General features: G+C 29.7%; 2 protein-coding genes and 2 non-coding genes across 7 annotated transcripts; 3 read left to right on the plus strand and 1 right to left on the minus strand.

Annotated features, from left to right (window-relative positions):
* The first annotated feature begins 210 nt into the window (after positions 1-210).
* On the plus strand, positions 211-283 carry Trnak-uuu (transfer RNA lysine (anticodon UUU)). Its single transcript has one exon. It is a non-coding gene; the product is annotated as a tRNA-Lys (tRNA).
* A 1,391-nt stretch (positions 284-1,674) lies between these two features.
* On the plus strand, positions 1,675-1,747 carry Trnak-uuu (transfer RNA lysine (anticodon UUU)). Its single transcript has one exon. It is a non-coding gene; the product is annotated as a tRNA-Lys (tRNA).
* A 1,939-nt stretch (positions 1,748-3,686) lies between these two features.
* On the minus strand, positions 3,687-10,093 carry LOC126843824 (transcription factor RFX3-like). Of its 4 annotated transcripts, XM_050581629.1 has the most exons (14): positions 9,732-10,085; positions 9,403-9,497; positions 7,383-7,549; positions 7,010-7,169; positions 6,751-6,801; positions 5,919-6,021; positions 5,682-5,775; positions 5,386-5,526; positions 5,084-5,221; positions 4,834-5,015; positions 4,408-4,774; positions 4,103-4,343; positions 3,931-4,028; positions 3,687-3,866 (listed from the first exon to the last, which is right to left on the minus strand). In XM_050581629.1, the coding sequence occupies exons 3-14, from the start codon at positions 7,539-7,541 to the stop codon at positions 3,702-3,704; spliced, it is 1,899 nt and encodes a 632-aa protein (XP_050437586.1). In that variant the 5' UTR covers positions 7,542-7,549; positions 9,403-9,497; positions 9,732-10,085; the 3' UTR covers positions 3,687-3,701. The 4 variants fall into 4 exon arrangements, with proteins under 4 accessions (XP_050437586.1, XP_050437588.1, XP_050437587.1 ...); XM_050581631.1 differs by lacking the exon at positions 5,386-5,526 and having other exon boundaries at positions 9,732-10,093; XM_050581630.1 differs by lacking the exon at positions 6,751-6,801 and having other exon boundaries at positions 9,732-10,081.
* A 1,347-nt stretch (positions 10,094-11,440) lies between these two features.
* On the plus strand, positions 11,441-15,912 carry LOC126843826 (aminoacylase-1A-like). Its single transcript, XM_050581636.1, has 7 exons — positions 11,441-11,657; positions 12,487-12,656; positions 12,900-13,071; positions 13,320-13,466; positions 13,907-14,318; positions 15,400-15,460; positions 15,562-15,912. The coding sequence occupies exons 1-7, from the start codon at positions 11,570-11,572 to the stop codon at positions 15,703-15,705; spliced, it is 1,194 nt and encodes a 397-aa protein (XP_050437593.1). The 5' UTR covers positions 11,441-11,569; the 3' UTR covers positions 15,706-15,912.
* Positions 15,913-15,969: the final 57 nt, after the last annotated feature.

Genomic DNA, 15,969 nt, shown 5'->3' on the forward strand with positions numbered 1-15,969 from the left:
CTACTACCTATACATTTAAAGAAATCAGAAAATTATATCGCTTATACTATTTTATTTAGACAATTTTTTTTTATAGAAAACTGTAAAATAACACAAAATATGGAAATTTTGTATGGAATACAACAGTCGATTCGGTAGGTCGACAATGAGTGTGGGAAAAAATTAAGTGTTCTAGTGACATATGGTTGTATTGCACGATTTCAGCCATGTGCCCGGATAGCTCAGTCGGTAGAGCATTAGGCTTTTAACCTAAGGGTCCAGGGTTCAAGTCCCTGTCCGGGCGGTGACTTTTTTACTTTTTTTTTAATAGTTTTCTACATTTTTTTATGCTTGAAACGATTTAAATCGTTTCAAAATCTATTAAATCAATTAAATCGTTCATTTTAATCGGCTTTCATATTACAAAAAAAAAAAAACTTTAAAAACGTGGTAGGTATCATTTATATTCTTTAAATTTGCCATTAATATCACTGATCAACAGAATGTTGTAACAAGTAAGATGCTACACCTATCTACCCTTATTATACAACCATTTTTATTTTTATTGGATCAGGTCTAGTTTTTGTGTGTTCCAGCTACTATCAATAAAATTGAGTATTTATCGTTTTGACTTACTTTTTTCATTCAAGGTGTTTTGTTTTCCGGTAAAGTGGTTGTGTTTTCTGTTTGTCTAGTTAAGTGACTCTTGAATAATGTCAAGAAAGTGTAAAAATGACCTTGACAAGTTTTTTTTTATATTTGTGGCGAAATTAATTTTAATACTCGACAGAGAAATTTTACACCATTAGTAAAAAAATTATAGAATGAACGTTTCGGAATTTCAATGGTTTAGATGGAAACCAACATTTATTACATTAAAAAATATCCATATTATTTCAATATCAACTCTATTATACTAAACCTTGTTCCTAACATAATCAGTCAAAAGTTTTCATGTTAAAACAAAAAGTGAATTTTTGTTGACCAGTGCGATAAGGTGTTCATAATCTGAGAAAAAATGGACAAACCATTTTAATCATTAGCATTTTACCAGTTAAGTATGTAACTGTATTAAAGATTGTATCGAACCATACGCAGACCCAATATTTAAATGGGTAGGTACTATTTAAACAGGCAGTACAAGCATGATCGACTTAAATTTATAGAAATAACTAATTGTAATCACTATGTATAATATCACATTTACAATGGACTATTAAATGGGTAATGTAACTATTGGCTTTTTTAAAGTTTTTTTAATCCAAAGATATTACTTACAATGGGATTTACTTGTATTTGATTTCATCGCATTGTTATCGAACCAATTTTAAATTAGGTACCTACTTAGTTTTAGACCCGTTTCTACTAAGCTAGTACCTATAGCTTGCCATGCTCAAATAACTTAAAAATATACATGGAAGAAAAATAAAGACAAAGAAAACCTACTTATTTGTATGCATATTATACTACTGCTATGTAATAAGGTATCTAAATATTTAAATTATAGTCTGTAACACAATATTTGTGTTAAGCATGGTATAATACATGCTATGTGGCAATAATATTAGATGATTATTATATTATACTAATAATATATATATTTTTTTTTTGTTACATAACATATTATCTCCTCGTAAAATCGTAAAAAAATTAAAATTTGTTGAAAAATACTTGTTTTGACTGTGTTAAACATGAGCCCGGATAGCTCAGTCGGTAGAGCATTAGGCTTTTAACCTAAGGGTCCAGGGTTCAAGTCCCTGTCCGGGCGGTGATTTTTTTGCATTTCTTTTTTGCATTTCTTTTTTACATTTTTAATATGTGTTTTTTATTACATACTCGAAACGATTAATTTTATAGTATTTCCCATTAATCGACGATAAAAGTCTCCCTATAGTGGCGTTTCTAGCATATTTAATAAAATATTGCCCTTAAGGCGGATTAACCACACGCAGACCGTCAATAATTAAATAGATAGTACTTATTAAATGGTTTATTATGTATAGAAATTGTGTACTAATTTTAATCACTATTTTTAATTTACATAAAACTCCCATCTGCAACTAGTGTTAAAGATAGTATATTACATAATATTTGATATTATCCACGTTTTCATTATACCACCAAAGTATTTATTTGAGTTTTTAGGATAAAGTATCGACTATTGACTCAAATTTTATTAATTTGAACAAATCACTGACAATGTTTTGACTTAGGTACTTGTATTTGCTTTCATTGCATGATACTATTATCATACTAGTTTTTAATTAGATACTTTCAGAATGATTTCTGTTTGTCCAACAGTTTGTTACTCACATAGGTATTCGCCTTTAACTTATATTAAAGAGTTATCAGCAAAGCTAATTAACTAAAACTTTATCTAAATAAGTAATAATATTCTTGGTGGTATTTTTTGTATTGTTGTAACGTAGTTTGTTTACTGTAGTGTTAATAAAATAGGTATAGATAGGTTCTGAACCGAAGAATAAAATGTTATTGTTTTTAAATCCAAGTATGGAAATTTAAATTTTCCTAGCACGCCACAGTTTGTTTTTTAAATAACCTTCAAAGTTTGGATATATTAGTCTTATTTGAGTACTAATTGTTGCAATATTGAAATTTACCTAAAAGAGATCAAATAAAATAGTTAATTATCTCTATGATAAAATTCATTTTTTTTTTTAAGTATTAATTATAACATAATACAATAATAATACGTTATAAACCATTTTAGAACCACCTAATTAAATTAGCTATTAATAATTCATCATAGAAATGTTATTGTTGTCTTTTTATCATTTAAAACGTCGAAAGAACAATTTTTAAGACATTCTTCTTAATGACATTACTTAGGCAAAGATTATGTATTCGAAAATTGCAACTTTATATTGTAATAGGTAGTATTAACTATTTAACTGATATAATTTAAAACGTTTGATAATATTTGTAATAACTATTATATTATTGTCCATATATTTATGAGAATGTAATTGAGTATATTATACCAGTTTATATTTCAAACATTAACCCATGAAAATATGTACTACTAAAATTGAATAATAAATAAAGGACAAATGGTCTGAAAAGTGCTGAGTGCAAATGAACCAGACAAATTATTTAAGGTTTAGCTAACGAAAAACTGACATTTAATTTAACTATTAAGGACGAATTCATACTCAAATCCATTATTTGGTCAGATAGTATTAAAACATTTGCCGTTATAAAATCAAAGAAAAAGAGCATTTAAAATATTAACTTATAACACCATAATTTTTTTTTTTAACTTTATTATTATATTATTATTAATGTATTTCGATAATCTATTGTTATTTACAATAACAATTAGTTAACTCATAAGTGTGTCTTATGAACTAACAATAAGCCGATAAATATATTTTCCCCCCAAAACTCCAATGTTGAAAAAAAACAATCACGTCTAAATTAAAAAAAACAATCAATTTTCAGGGGTGGCAAATTTCATTTGCCCATAGGCGGCAATACATTTTAATGTGACACTGGTAAAACTACAAAACTGCAATTGAGGCGCTTATTGGAATATAAAAAACTATTTTTTTAACAAAAATTTTATATTTTTGCCCAATTCTTTACCATTTAATGGGTTGATTTAATTTAAAAAAAATGTATTTTATATTTTAATTTAGCCTGAGGATTTTTTTAAAAGTAAAATTGGGACTTTTAGTTTATGATTATTTAATAAATATAAACTATTTTATCGACCACTCTGTATAAAAAAAAAAAGCGTTTAATACCGGAGTAAGCATTTGATTTATTTGGGTATAGTTCTGTAACACAGCTCTTGCAGCTTGAGCGAGATGATTTAGAGATGTGTACCTACGTAAAGTTTGTGCAAATGCGCTAACAGCAGTCACCTAGAAAAGGTAATCTATTAAAAAAACACATGTACTTTAAATTGTGCAACAATATTGTACTGACTTTGATTGAGATCATTTCTTCTGGACACCCTTGCATTGCTGATGTTAACCATGACTCCAAACCTTTAGAAAAATTTCTGATAGCTTGAGTTAATGTTCCTAAAATATAATAATAGTAATTTAAAGTACTTTTAAAATGTATGGCTTTTGTGAACAAGTAAACATGTACTAACCCGGAACAGGTCTCAGAACATCTGGGATTAAAACTTTTACTAAATTCTGATAAAACAGAAAATCGACTGTTTTTACAAATAATTGCAACGTTTTACATTTGGACAAGGAATACAATTTTTCTTTGGACAAGTACTTTTCTTCTTCGCATTCATCATTGTTATTGTCTTGACTACGCCAAAATTCACGCCAGAGCGATTCGATAGTACCAAACTCTAACGTCATTATAGCGTCTAAGAAAGCCTACGGAAACATAATTTTAAATTTAACTTTCTATTGATAGTGCATTTAAAATTAAATAATATACTTCATAATGTTCTCTGTATAGATTTTTAAATGTATCCACATCTTCAAGAGTACAATTGTCATCTAACTGTAATTCATCTAATATGATATCTGGAAATTCAGGCACTGCGTTGGTTCCATCTCCCAAATATTTTAGGTTTTGAGCTTGCGGAGAAGACGGTATACTATTTTGAGAGCAGTTGGCCGAGTCTGAACTATTGCTAGCGTATTGATTACAGTTTTGTTCTTCAGATTTGATAAATTTTATTTTTTTTGAGTTTCCTCCACTTTGGTTTGGTCGGCCAGGTACGTTCTCGTCAGTTGAAAAATCATTCAACAAAGAACTAGCTTTGATTCTTATACCGTAATAATGATACTTAGAATTTCCTCTGCAGAAAAAAAAAATTATTATTATTATCAAACATGCAAAAATGTTTTAAATAAATACCTAGTTCCTAAGCGTCTTGTGCGTAAACCCATGAAAACCGATCGGATCAGTTTACCAAACGACGCTGCATTTACAGGATCAATTTTGGTTTCAGAACAATGTGTTAAATAATGATTGTATAATGTTGACCGTGGCAGTGAAACGCCTTCGGCCATTTCATAGTTTTCCATTAACCAATTTACCTACGACAAATGTTTTATATTATACAATTTAAAATTAACAATATAACAGTCTTAACAATTTAACTTACAGTTGCTGGTGATATTCTATTGGCATGCATAAGACCACTATTTTGCATTCCTCCGTCCGTTTCGACACCGTTTATCTGATCGATATTGCCATTTGTCGTGTTGGAATCGGTGGGGTTCACCGTAAGATAAGAAACGTCCTGTGGGATTAAAAGTATTAATTTAACAAATGTATATTTAAAAAATACACAATTGCAGAATACATTGAATTGAAAAAATGGGTAAATAATTGCATGCATTTTTTTTACTGGCCATAAAAAGCACAACATAGAGCTTAAGCTAAGTTTTAGTCAAACCACTGTACCGATGACAAGGCAGAATTAGGACTATCTCTTTGAGCTGTTGCGATAATTGTATGATCGTTGTCGACATTTTGTTGTATGATGTAAGTTCCATTTCCTATAATTTGTGCTTGACACGTAGGCTGGCCTAACGTATTTGTAACCTACAATTTTGTCATATTGCAATCATGAAGCCCGTTAAAAATTAGTAAGGAAGCGACCAGGAAAATGAGGAAGACGGTTGGAAGCATAGATATAGACAACCACCTCTACAGTTAAATATATGTTTATAATGAGTTGGTATTACAATAGCATTTACCTGAGAATATGAGTTAGTGCTTGGTGTATAATAATGAGTTTGGCCCGTTTGGTACATAGTACCGCTTTCTCCAACTGTATAGACAGGATATGCCCTAAAATAAATGTAATATATTTTTATTCTTGAAATGTTAAGCCAATTACTAATAACTGTTTAATCCTTAAAATTATAAAACCATCGATACATAAAGCCTAATACATAATACATCAAACAATAAAATAACTAAAAAATTCTTACATTTGACCGTTTGTAAAAATCGCTTGGTCAGTCGTTCCTTCCACATACTGCACATAAGTAGAATGACCGACATCGTCGGAGCCGACAGTTTCTGTTTCAGGAACTAAAAACAGCAAAATTGTCTTATTATAAAGTTGTTGTGGCAAGTAGGATAAAAACAAAGTTGCATACAATTTTGTAATCTGGCTCTTTTTTGTGAAAAATACTAAGAATAACAGAATAAAATATTTATATTTTCTATTTTACTTACAAAAATATACAAAGAATAATGTTAATTAACCTTATAATTAGTTGCTCATCATTTTTTTTAACAGACTGGTCACTTTATTTAAATAACAAATAAATACTTTAATTACAACGCCATTTATTTTCTGTATTTAAAAAGTAATGTCGGGGTATTAAAACTGTGTATGCAAGCACTTACTTGAAGGTTAAACAATCAGTTTGTTTGTTATTTAAATAAATTTCTTTTTTTATACTATTATTTCCATATTTTTTTAAATAAAAATAAAATTTGATTTATTATTTGAGTATTTATTTGTAATAATGAATTGCGTTTTTATATAAATAAAAAATTAATCAAAAATGCCCAAGTTAGTTTTTCATCAACTATCATTGACTACGTAATATTTTAAGTCTGTTGCAAGCTAAATTACAAATATTGTATTTTCAATCATATATTTTACATAAAAACATCGGAAATTATTTCAAAGGATAGTTGTAAGATAAAAATAATAATAATACTAAATACCAACTAATAAGGCAAGTGAAATAAGATAATTTTTTACTGATTTAAAGCAAAACAATGTAAACAGGTTAACTGTAGCCTTACCTAATGTCGGTACTGGTGTTAAAGAAGCGTAAGATCGTCCTTGATTTCCTTCTTAATAATTGTTAGCGTGCAATTTAATAATTTATAGAATAGGATATGGTCTTCTTAAAACGAAGTATCATATTTTTAACAGTATACAATTTATTATTAAGGCAGTTCTATTTAATGCATATGGTTAGTTTATAATATGAAATACATTTCGAGTAAATACTCGAAACCACTAGTCCGTGAAGTATTTTTATCAATTTATTTGGCTTACCTGATGCTGCAACAATATAATGGCCATTCTCAACGGTTACAGTAGCTACTTGATCTTTATGGTCTAGGTCATCGTCGTCCAGTGATTTATCAGACCCGTCGTCGTGAACCGGACTACCGCATAACATGGCAGTGTCCAATTGTCTACCGTTAGAAACATTCTAAACAAATTTCAAATAATCAAGATTTCATTATGTAGATTAAACAATGTATGTTAATTGTTTACACTAGAATTAAATCAACAATACTCGTATTATTTTAACTCTTATTTATAGTAAAAAAATTATGTCGACTGTTTGTACCGCAATTATTTAAAATATAGATAATCTTGAATTATAACGGGTAAATATATAAATAATAGTATTTAACAGTACTTGTTCAATTGAAGCTCGAACTACAGAAGCTTGTTGTACTGGTTGTACGACTAGTGTTTGATTGACACCTCCAGCTGTAACTACTGTTATCGTACTGATTTGCGAGCCTGGGCCAGCTGACCCATCTATTTTGATTCCACTTCTCACAGAAGTCGCCATAGAATTATCTAAACATAAATAGAATGTCTTCGTTAATATTACCAACGACACAAATTATTATGAAGACTGATATTGTAAAATGTCTTGAATAAGTGTTTCTTTATATTTTACATGAAAATTCCATTTTTGGGTAGAATATATATTTTTTGAAAGCATATTTGTTAATAAACAAAAAGGAAATAAGAGTTGAAAAAGATAAAAAAACAGTGAAATAGGCAAATATATTTTCGAAACTATTTTCTATATTTTTTTTATTACACATACAATTGACTACTTCTATAACATTTTATATAAGAAATTGAAAAATATACAAAATAACTTTGAATTTATAAAAACAAGATATTTTATTTTATACTTAAAAATTATACATTTATTTAAAAATTATATTTCAAATTACTATAACATTTAGTATTAAAAAAAAAAATCAATAATAATGTAAATTTTCTAATAAATAATAATAATAATAATAATAATAATAATAAAATACAATTATTCATTGCAGTAAAAAAAAGTACATAAATGTAAAAATTACCCTACAACCAAATGCAAAGAAATTGAATTCAAACAAATAAACACACAATTACACATAGGTAAAACCTACTTACCTACTCGACACACTACTATAATTAAACAGAAAATATCAAACACTTTTCTCGATTGCTTAAAATCATATCTTTATTGTTACACGACCAAGATAAAGTCAAGGCCGTAAACCGATTTCCATTGGAAAGTTTTGGCAATTGTTCCAATTGTGGACATTGTTGATCGGTCCATATAAATACAGAGTCTGTTCCGAAAACAGCAGAAAGTTTTATTTCTGTATAACACCAACACATATTCTCAACAGCAGAAGAAAATTCTACTACACATATTAATTGTTTTTTTTGCCAAATATACAGACAATTTGATTCTTCTTCATAAGTACTCATATAGTTACAACAAAAACTCCAAGCTATAGAAGCGATATTCTTTAAAGTTGCATTGATAAAATTATAAGTCGGAGTTTTCTTTATCAGTACTCCATTTAACTCTTTATAAAAATCAAAACAATTATTAATTGGACCATGATTCAATTTAAATGAAACATTGAAGTCATAGGCCTTATCTAAAACTACTACGATTCCATTGGAACATCCTAACGCTAAATATTCACCATTCGGTGCCCAACTCACAATGTTGATGGACGACAAATATTGAATTTTACCAATTATGTCACCAGATTGGAAATGAAGAATGGCTATTTTTTGTCGATTAAAAACACATAGAAATTGGCAATCAGGAGATATTCTTAGACCATCGCAGGGTCCTATGAGATCTTGTAGATAAATAATTTTATCTAAAGACTTTGAATTTATTATCAATAATTTTTCATAACCATTTATTTTAGATACGACACACATACGATCACCATCACTATTAAAAACTATACATGGTCGAATAGGTTTAGGTACTTCAATGTAAAATAAGTTTTTTGTCGACATGTCAAACACCGCCAAAGCCATATGAAATTCAAGAGTAAGTAAAATTTTTCTACGTCCCATCCAAACGGCTGCGATGAATTTAAAGTAACCGCTCGTTATTGTATGTGACCATTTGTTGGCACGCAAATTGTACACTTGTAATGTATCATTTTTAAACTGACAACAGAGCACATGATCCGATCGGTCATTCCACTGTATGTTTTCTAACTTGTGCGATGCTTTTGCAACAACGTGTACGCCGACAAATGGTGTTCTTTTGATAAGCAAGCTATTACCCAGAGCGGCGGCAATGAAAACGCCATTGGGCGAAAACTCACATGCGTTGTAGTCTAATTGATTGTTCATCATTACAACGGAAGTATTAAAAAGAAAACACTTACTGAGATGAATATGTGAATGACGGTCGTGTACAAGAGGATGGTCGGCAATTCATATGCTTCCGATTGGACGATCACCCGAACAGTGCGTAGCTCGTCTATATCAAACACATACAGTCGGTTGTTGTTAAATGGAGATCATAAAACAATTAAAACGACGGAAAATCGTATGACTTAGGTATATCAAAAAATGATGGGTTTATTTTTGTCTTGTGTATGTGTACAGTATGATAATTATTGTTTAAGATTTGGTAGGTATATTATTTTGTATTGTTGTTATTGTTGTTGTTACACGGTATAACAATAATATATTATGTATATTATATTATTACCTGAATTGTTGACGCAAAAAGGCGTTCATGGTGACTATGGCTACGGCTTCTGTCCCGTTGCTAGGAGCGGTGGTGGTCACAACAAACGCGCAACAATAAACGATCAATAACAAGATTAGGAAAGGGGCCGTCCGTTCCTGTCGCCGATCATTTTGCAAGACAAACCATCGCCAACGTCCGGGTTAACTGTACAATAATAATATACCAACAGCTGCCGTTTAACGAGGCGTTCTCGGTCAATGAACAGCCGGGTGAACGGTGGAAAAAATGTATTTTGAAAAATAATAACCAACACGAGTAATAAACTATGAAGCAATAAAAAAAAAAAACAAAATATATTATAATAATTTGTCAATGCCGACTAGTGTGGCCAGTGAAATTATTCTCAAAAGGGATTTTATCGTCGGCTGTCGTCGTCGGCGGTGGTCGGGGGAGAAAAGTTGATTCGCCGACACAACTTGGAAAAAATTATACCAAAGACGTTGAAAACGCGGTTACGATTGTTTCAAAAAAATTGCCGCCACTACGTCGACGGCGCGGCGGCAACATTGTCGGGCATCATTAATTTTGTTAGTGTTATTTTTTCTATTAAAAAATATTATGCGCGTAACTTTCATTTTTTTTATTTTTCTACATCAGATACACCGGACGCACAGTGCCAGCGAAGTGCGAACCAAAAAAATTGTTTACTTAAAATATATATTTTTAATGTTATTTAAACAAAAATAAGGACTAACAACGTGTTTATTTACAATAATATAAAACTTTAAAACATACTTTTAATTATTTTTTCATTCGGAATATTATTGTATTATTATTCTTTAATAGTTAATTCCTAACAACATTATTATATCGCAATATTAAATAAAATTTGTTGTCATTTCGTAATTCGACTGCTGCCGAGATGGTCGTAACTTGATGTTTATTTATTTAGAGTTAATAACATACGAATAACCCTTTCTTTACTTAACCTACGGGGAAAAAAATATATTTTCCTAAATTTATCAAACAAATTTTACAAGAAAACATAAAAAATTAGAATAAGCAATCGAAATTGAAATTTCGTTTTTGCTCTCTTAAAAAAATTGCAAAAATCAAGATACGACTTGCTTTGCTGTGGCCGTCGAATTATTTACTTTTAAGTATTTATTCTGAGTGATAGACTTTTATATTATACTTTTGTATACATACAAAACAAAGTGTTTTTGTTGGTAAAGTGAGCAAATGACACCTAATTTTTAAACGTTTTATTTATTTACATTGATAATCATTAAATAATTGCCATATTAAATTTTAAACATTTTTAAAATAATAACTACTATATAGTAACTTTTTTTAGAGCTTTTTGTAGGTGTTACTATGAAAATACAATAAATTAACAAAACATACAAACTAAACTTATATATATATATATATATATATATCTTGTTTGTAAACCTTAATAGGAAGTTTTTTCTTATAAAAAAAGATAACAAATACACATATACTTTAAAATTAATCATCCATGTCAATAAGATTAATTTTACTTATATTATCTAACTGATTAAAATATACCATCTATTATTGTAATTGTATAGATATAATGTTCAACTATGTCCAATTGCAAAAACAAGTAGATGATTTATGTACTTATTTATTGTTCTTATCTGATGACTAAATGGCCTAAACTCTAAAGATATGAACGTTAAATCACTTCATACTTACCTAATACATAGATTATAAGCAAATCTATGTTTTGTAGAACAGTTTTAAAACCTTAATTTTATCGCAGTATTATACGTACTGTATTAGTGTACCTAATACTATTTTTATTTTATATAACTGTGCACTGCGTTTAAATGGCCTTAAAAAATATAGAAAGTAAGGCTGTGGACAATTTCAGGAAGTATCTACAGATACCTACTGTTCACCCTAATATCGACTACGGTTTGTATACTTTGCATTGTTTATTAATTTGTTAATCCTTATAATCAGGTACAAACATAAATAACCCCTGACGTGTCCAATATATAAGCTACTGTTCTCACTAGATTATCTTTGCCTACGCCTCCACGCTCCCCTCATTGCCAAGTATCGTTACATTGTAAGAACGTAGGTACAAATCCTGTTTCATTTTTAAGCCTTTAAAATCACCAAAAAATTGTTAGTTAAATTTATATTAATAAATAAATAAAATTCTAAATTATTTACTAATATATTTTAAAATACCTACTAAATAATAACTGGATATTTATTATTATTTATTGGATTATCTTAAGATTAAAAATAAAGTTATCATTTTTATATATTTCGGTCAATTTTTCTTTTTATTAAATTAATAGCGTATGCTAGCTAGGTAATCTGTAGCGTAAAAAATATACATACTTTGAAAAAAAAACCTATTCTCTTCTCAAATATTCACTTCAATTTTGAAATGAATTTGTAGCTTTTTTTAGTACAATTTAACGACGAAGCACGGCTTAATAAAATCTGAAAACATTTCAATGTTAAGCATAAAAAAACATATCTACCAATATTTTGAAAAAAACGTTTTTTTATAAACTTCATAAATGCCAAAAATAAGGCATAATATATTGTAAAGAAAAAGATTTATTTTTTCAAAAAAAACTTAAAACATTTTTAGAATAGTTAATAAATTCATTTAAGTTGATATAAAATACGATTATGTTGTATCGACGAATAATTTACTACTAAGTATAAAATATCCAAATCTAAAACGTGCGTTACTGTAAAACTATTACCAATTGTGTTACAGAAAAATGTGTTCAATTCCTTCAAGTACAAGCTCAAGAACTAAATTTACCATCGACAGTATATTTTGCGGCGTCAAATAAACCTTTAGTTATAATTACTTGGATAGGTCAAAATCCTCAACTACAGTCATTATTATTACACTCCCACATGGACGTTGTGCCGGTTTACGCGGTAGGTATTGCTTTAACAACTGTGTACCTTTGAAGGGCTATTTAGGGTGGAGGTGAGTAATAGGCCCACTATTAGTAAAATTACTGTTCTAGTCGTTGTAGTAGGTATTAAGGCATAGACTACCTAATTAAAACAGTCAGAACTCAGACATATAGGTAGCCTCCAACTCTCTCTTTCGTTGCCACTTCATATATATATATATATATAATTTATGTTTATAATATTGTATAATAATAATTTCAGGAACAATGGAATTATGAACCGTTTTCAGCTCACAAAGACGAAGTAGGGAACATTTATGCAAGAGGAGCCCAAGACATGAAATGTGTCGGTATACAATACTTGGAGACAATTAGATTGTATTTAAAAGAAAATTTGACTTTTGACAGAACTATACACATATCGTTCTCTCCGGGTAAATTTATATTATTTCCACTAAAGTTATTAATTAGGTACCTACTACCCACTACTTCATATAGAAAATGTGATTGTATCCTCTTCCTGTCAACCTGATTTTCATTCACTTATTTATCCACCTCAATCACCCATCAATGGAACAACCAATAGTTCAACTATTAAGGTTTTTTTAAACATTTTCTTATAGTAATATGGTTTATTTTTGTCTCGCAATTTTATGGATAAAACATACATACGATTTCGTAGACGAAGAAATTGGTGGCAAGTTGGGCATGAAACATTTTGTCGAAACAGATGAATTTAAAGCACTAAATGTTGGGTTTACACTTGACGAAGGAATGGCAAGCCCTGACGATGTATTTCCTGTGTTTAACGGAGAGAAAACGCTTTGGCGTAAGTAGTGAAATATTGTAATTTCAACTTTAAACAATTATTTTTGAAATTAAAATCTAAATTTTGAGGTATAGGATTGGATTAAAATTTAAAAAAATAGCAATACCTATTTAACATTAGAAATATCACAAATAAAATGAAATAAATGTTTAAAAAAAAGCAAGATTATCAAATAAACAGGGATAGACTTGTTTTACTCGATAATATTTGTTATGTTTAAATCAACAACCAAAATTAGACTTAAAAGAATAATGATGATTCTACACAGGTCATAAGGAATAATACAAATTTAGCATCGTCTGTTTAAAATTAAAATATACATACCTTGTGGGTTTCATTTTGATTTCCATACTATGTTAGGCTACCTAATGTTCCAAGTACGATGATACTTAGAATAATAATAATTGTATGACAATTAACTTTACACGTTTTTACAACAGATTTTTATATAAGAAGTCGTGGTAGCCCAGGGCACGCTTCGTTGTTTCACGATAATACGGCAGCCGAGAAGTTAATGTACGTGGTAAACAAGATGATGGACTGGAGGGCCGGAGAAAAAGCTAAAGTTTCGGCTGGTGTAGACGTTGGGCGTGTCACATCTATTAACATGACTATGCTGGATGGCGGGTGTCAGTTCAACGTAGTGCCATCAGAGCTTTCGGCCGGCTTTGATATCCGAATATCCCCAGAATTAGACGAACGTGCCGTACTGGACACATTACACAGATGGTGTAGAGAAGCCGGCGATGGCGTTCGCGTGGAGTTTATAGAAAAAAATGTTCAGGCCAAGCCCACCAAACTCGACGATTCGAATCCGTGGTGGGTGAAATTCAAAACGGAGTTCGATAAAATGTGAGTAGTATTATCGAAAACTACGACCACTACCACTGTTATTGGCATTCCAATGCTTGAAATGGTGGACGTTACTACTATTTTTTGCCCTAAGGAACGCTGAATTTTAAACTTAATATCAGTGTCCCGCCGGCCATGTCATTTCTTATCCCAATTCAAATACTGCGGAACGGTTGACCCGAGTTTACATTTTATACTTATTTAAGGGGCCATCAGAAATTATTGAGGGTCAGCGGCTTTCGCTTTCCTCTCAATGACTACCACTTCACCTCAGTTACTACTCATCTATAATATAGATGAGCGACACCTAAGACTTACTTAAATAGTAATATTTATTACTCTGTTGATATTATTTAAAAACCCTTATAAGTTATAATTATTTCAAAGACCTTGAAAGAACTTCAAATCCTCGGAAAAGCTTAGCCCTCTTAATTTCGCTCTGGCATTACACATACGACTATTGGGGTGGTCCTTAAAATTGGGTTAAGAGATTTTTATCGGGCCGCCCCCTATAAGTTGACTTGAAAATCTGTACAAAAATAAAATATAATCTTTAAAAAATTCAGATCTTAATTTTTATGTAAAAAGTTCTGTCGGTTACGTATAATTTTTACCCGGCGATGAAAGTAGGAAGTATAAAACAATTGGATATAATATAGTATTTAATTAAAAACTGAAAACAGTTAACAACCAATAATTTATAGTGACTTCTTAAAAACCCTTATTTTGAAGTGTAGCATGAATTTGTGTGGTTATGGGCTATAAAGAAATGTAAAGGGCTCAAATTTAAATAATGTATTATACGACCCTTTAGCTCATTAAATAGAGGTTTTGAGGTTGCCAATTTTTGTGAATAAGTCCGACAACATAGTAAAATACCCTTTAAGCCAGAATTAGAAAAATAGTAGATACCTACTTTTCGGTTGTCTTCATAGTCTTAGTATAAGGAGCTGATACCATTTGGGGGAGGGAGCATCTTGAATACAATTCTCCAAACCCCAAACTGAATGGTAATAAAATTGTTAATAATAAATAAACATAATATATTATTATTATTTTTACCTACTAAACTATAATTTAGGGACTTAAAATTGAAGACATCAATTGCGCCCGGAGCCGGCGATAGCAGGTATATTAGACAAGTGAGTATTTATTATAGGTGTAATACGACTATTTTAATTTATTGAATTATAATACAATATTAAGGTAATAAAACATAATATGGTATTTTAATTTTTCACAGATCGGCATACCGGCACTCGGGTTTTCTCCGATGGCTAACACGCCAGTACTTTTACACGACCACAACGAATACTTAAACGAGAATATTTTTTTAAAAGGAATACAAATATATTATAATATAATCAAAAGTCTTGCTAGTGTCTGAAATTGTGTATATATATATATATATTATTAAACATACGCATCACGAATAAGTACTAATTACAATATAGATGAGAACTTGTAAAATGCAACAACAAACACCATACGACGAAAGGTTTTTTTGTTGACAAATATATTTTAGCTTTTAAGTACCTATATGTTATTAACATTAAATTAGACAATAAAAAAGTAATTAATACATTGGACATCATTAACCAACGTATATTTTTAAGACTTCCTTTGATGTCCAGAATCGGCATTTTATAGA

The sequence above is a fragment of the Adelges cooleyi genome, unplaced genomic scaffold (genome assembly GCF_023614345.1).
Source record: "Adelges cooleyi isolate 19-005CV unplaced genomic scaffold, UGA_ACOO_1.1 ACOO_flye_CR_arks_rails_tigmint_CR_PRNA_574, whole genome shotgun sequence".
NCBI lineage: Eukaryota > Metazoa > Arthropoda > Insecta > Hemiptera > Adelgidae > Adelges > Adelges cooleyi.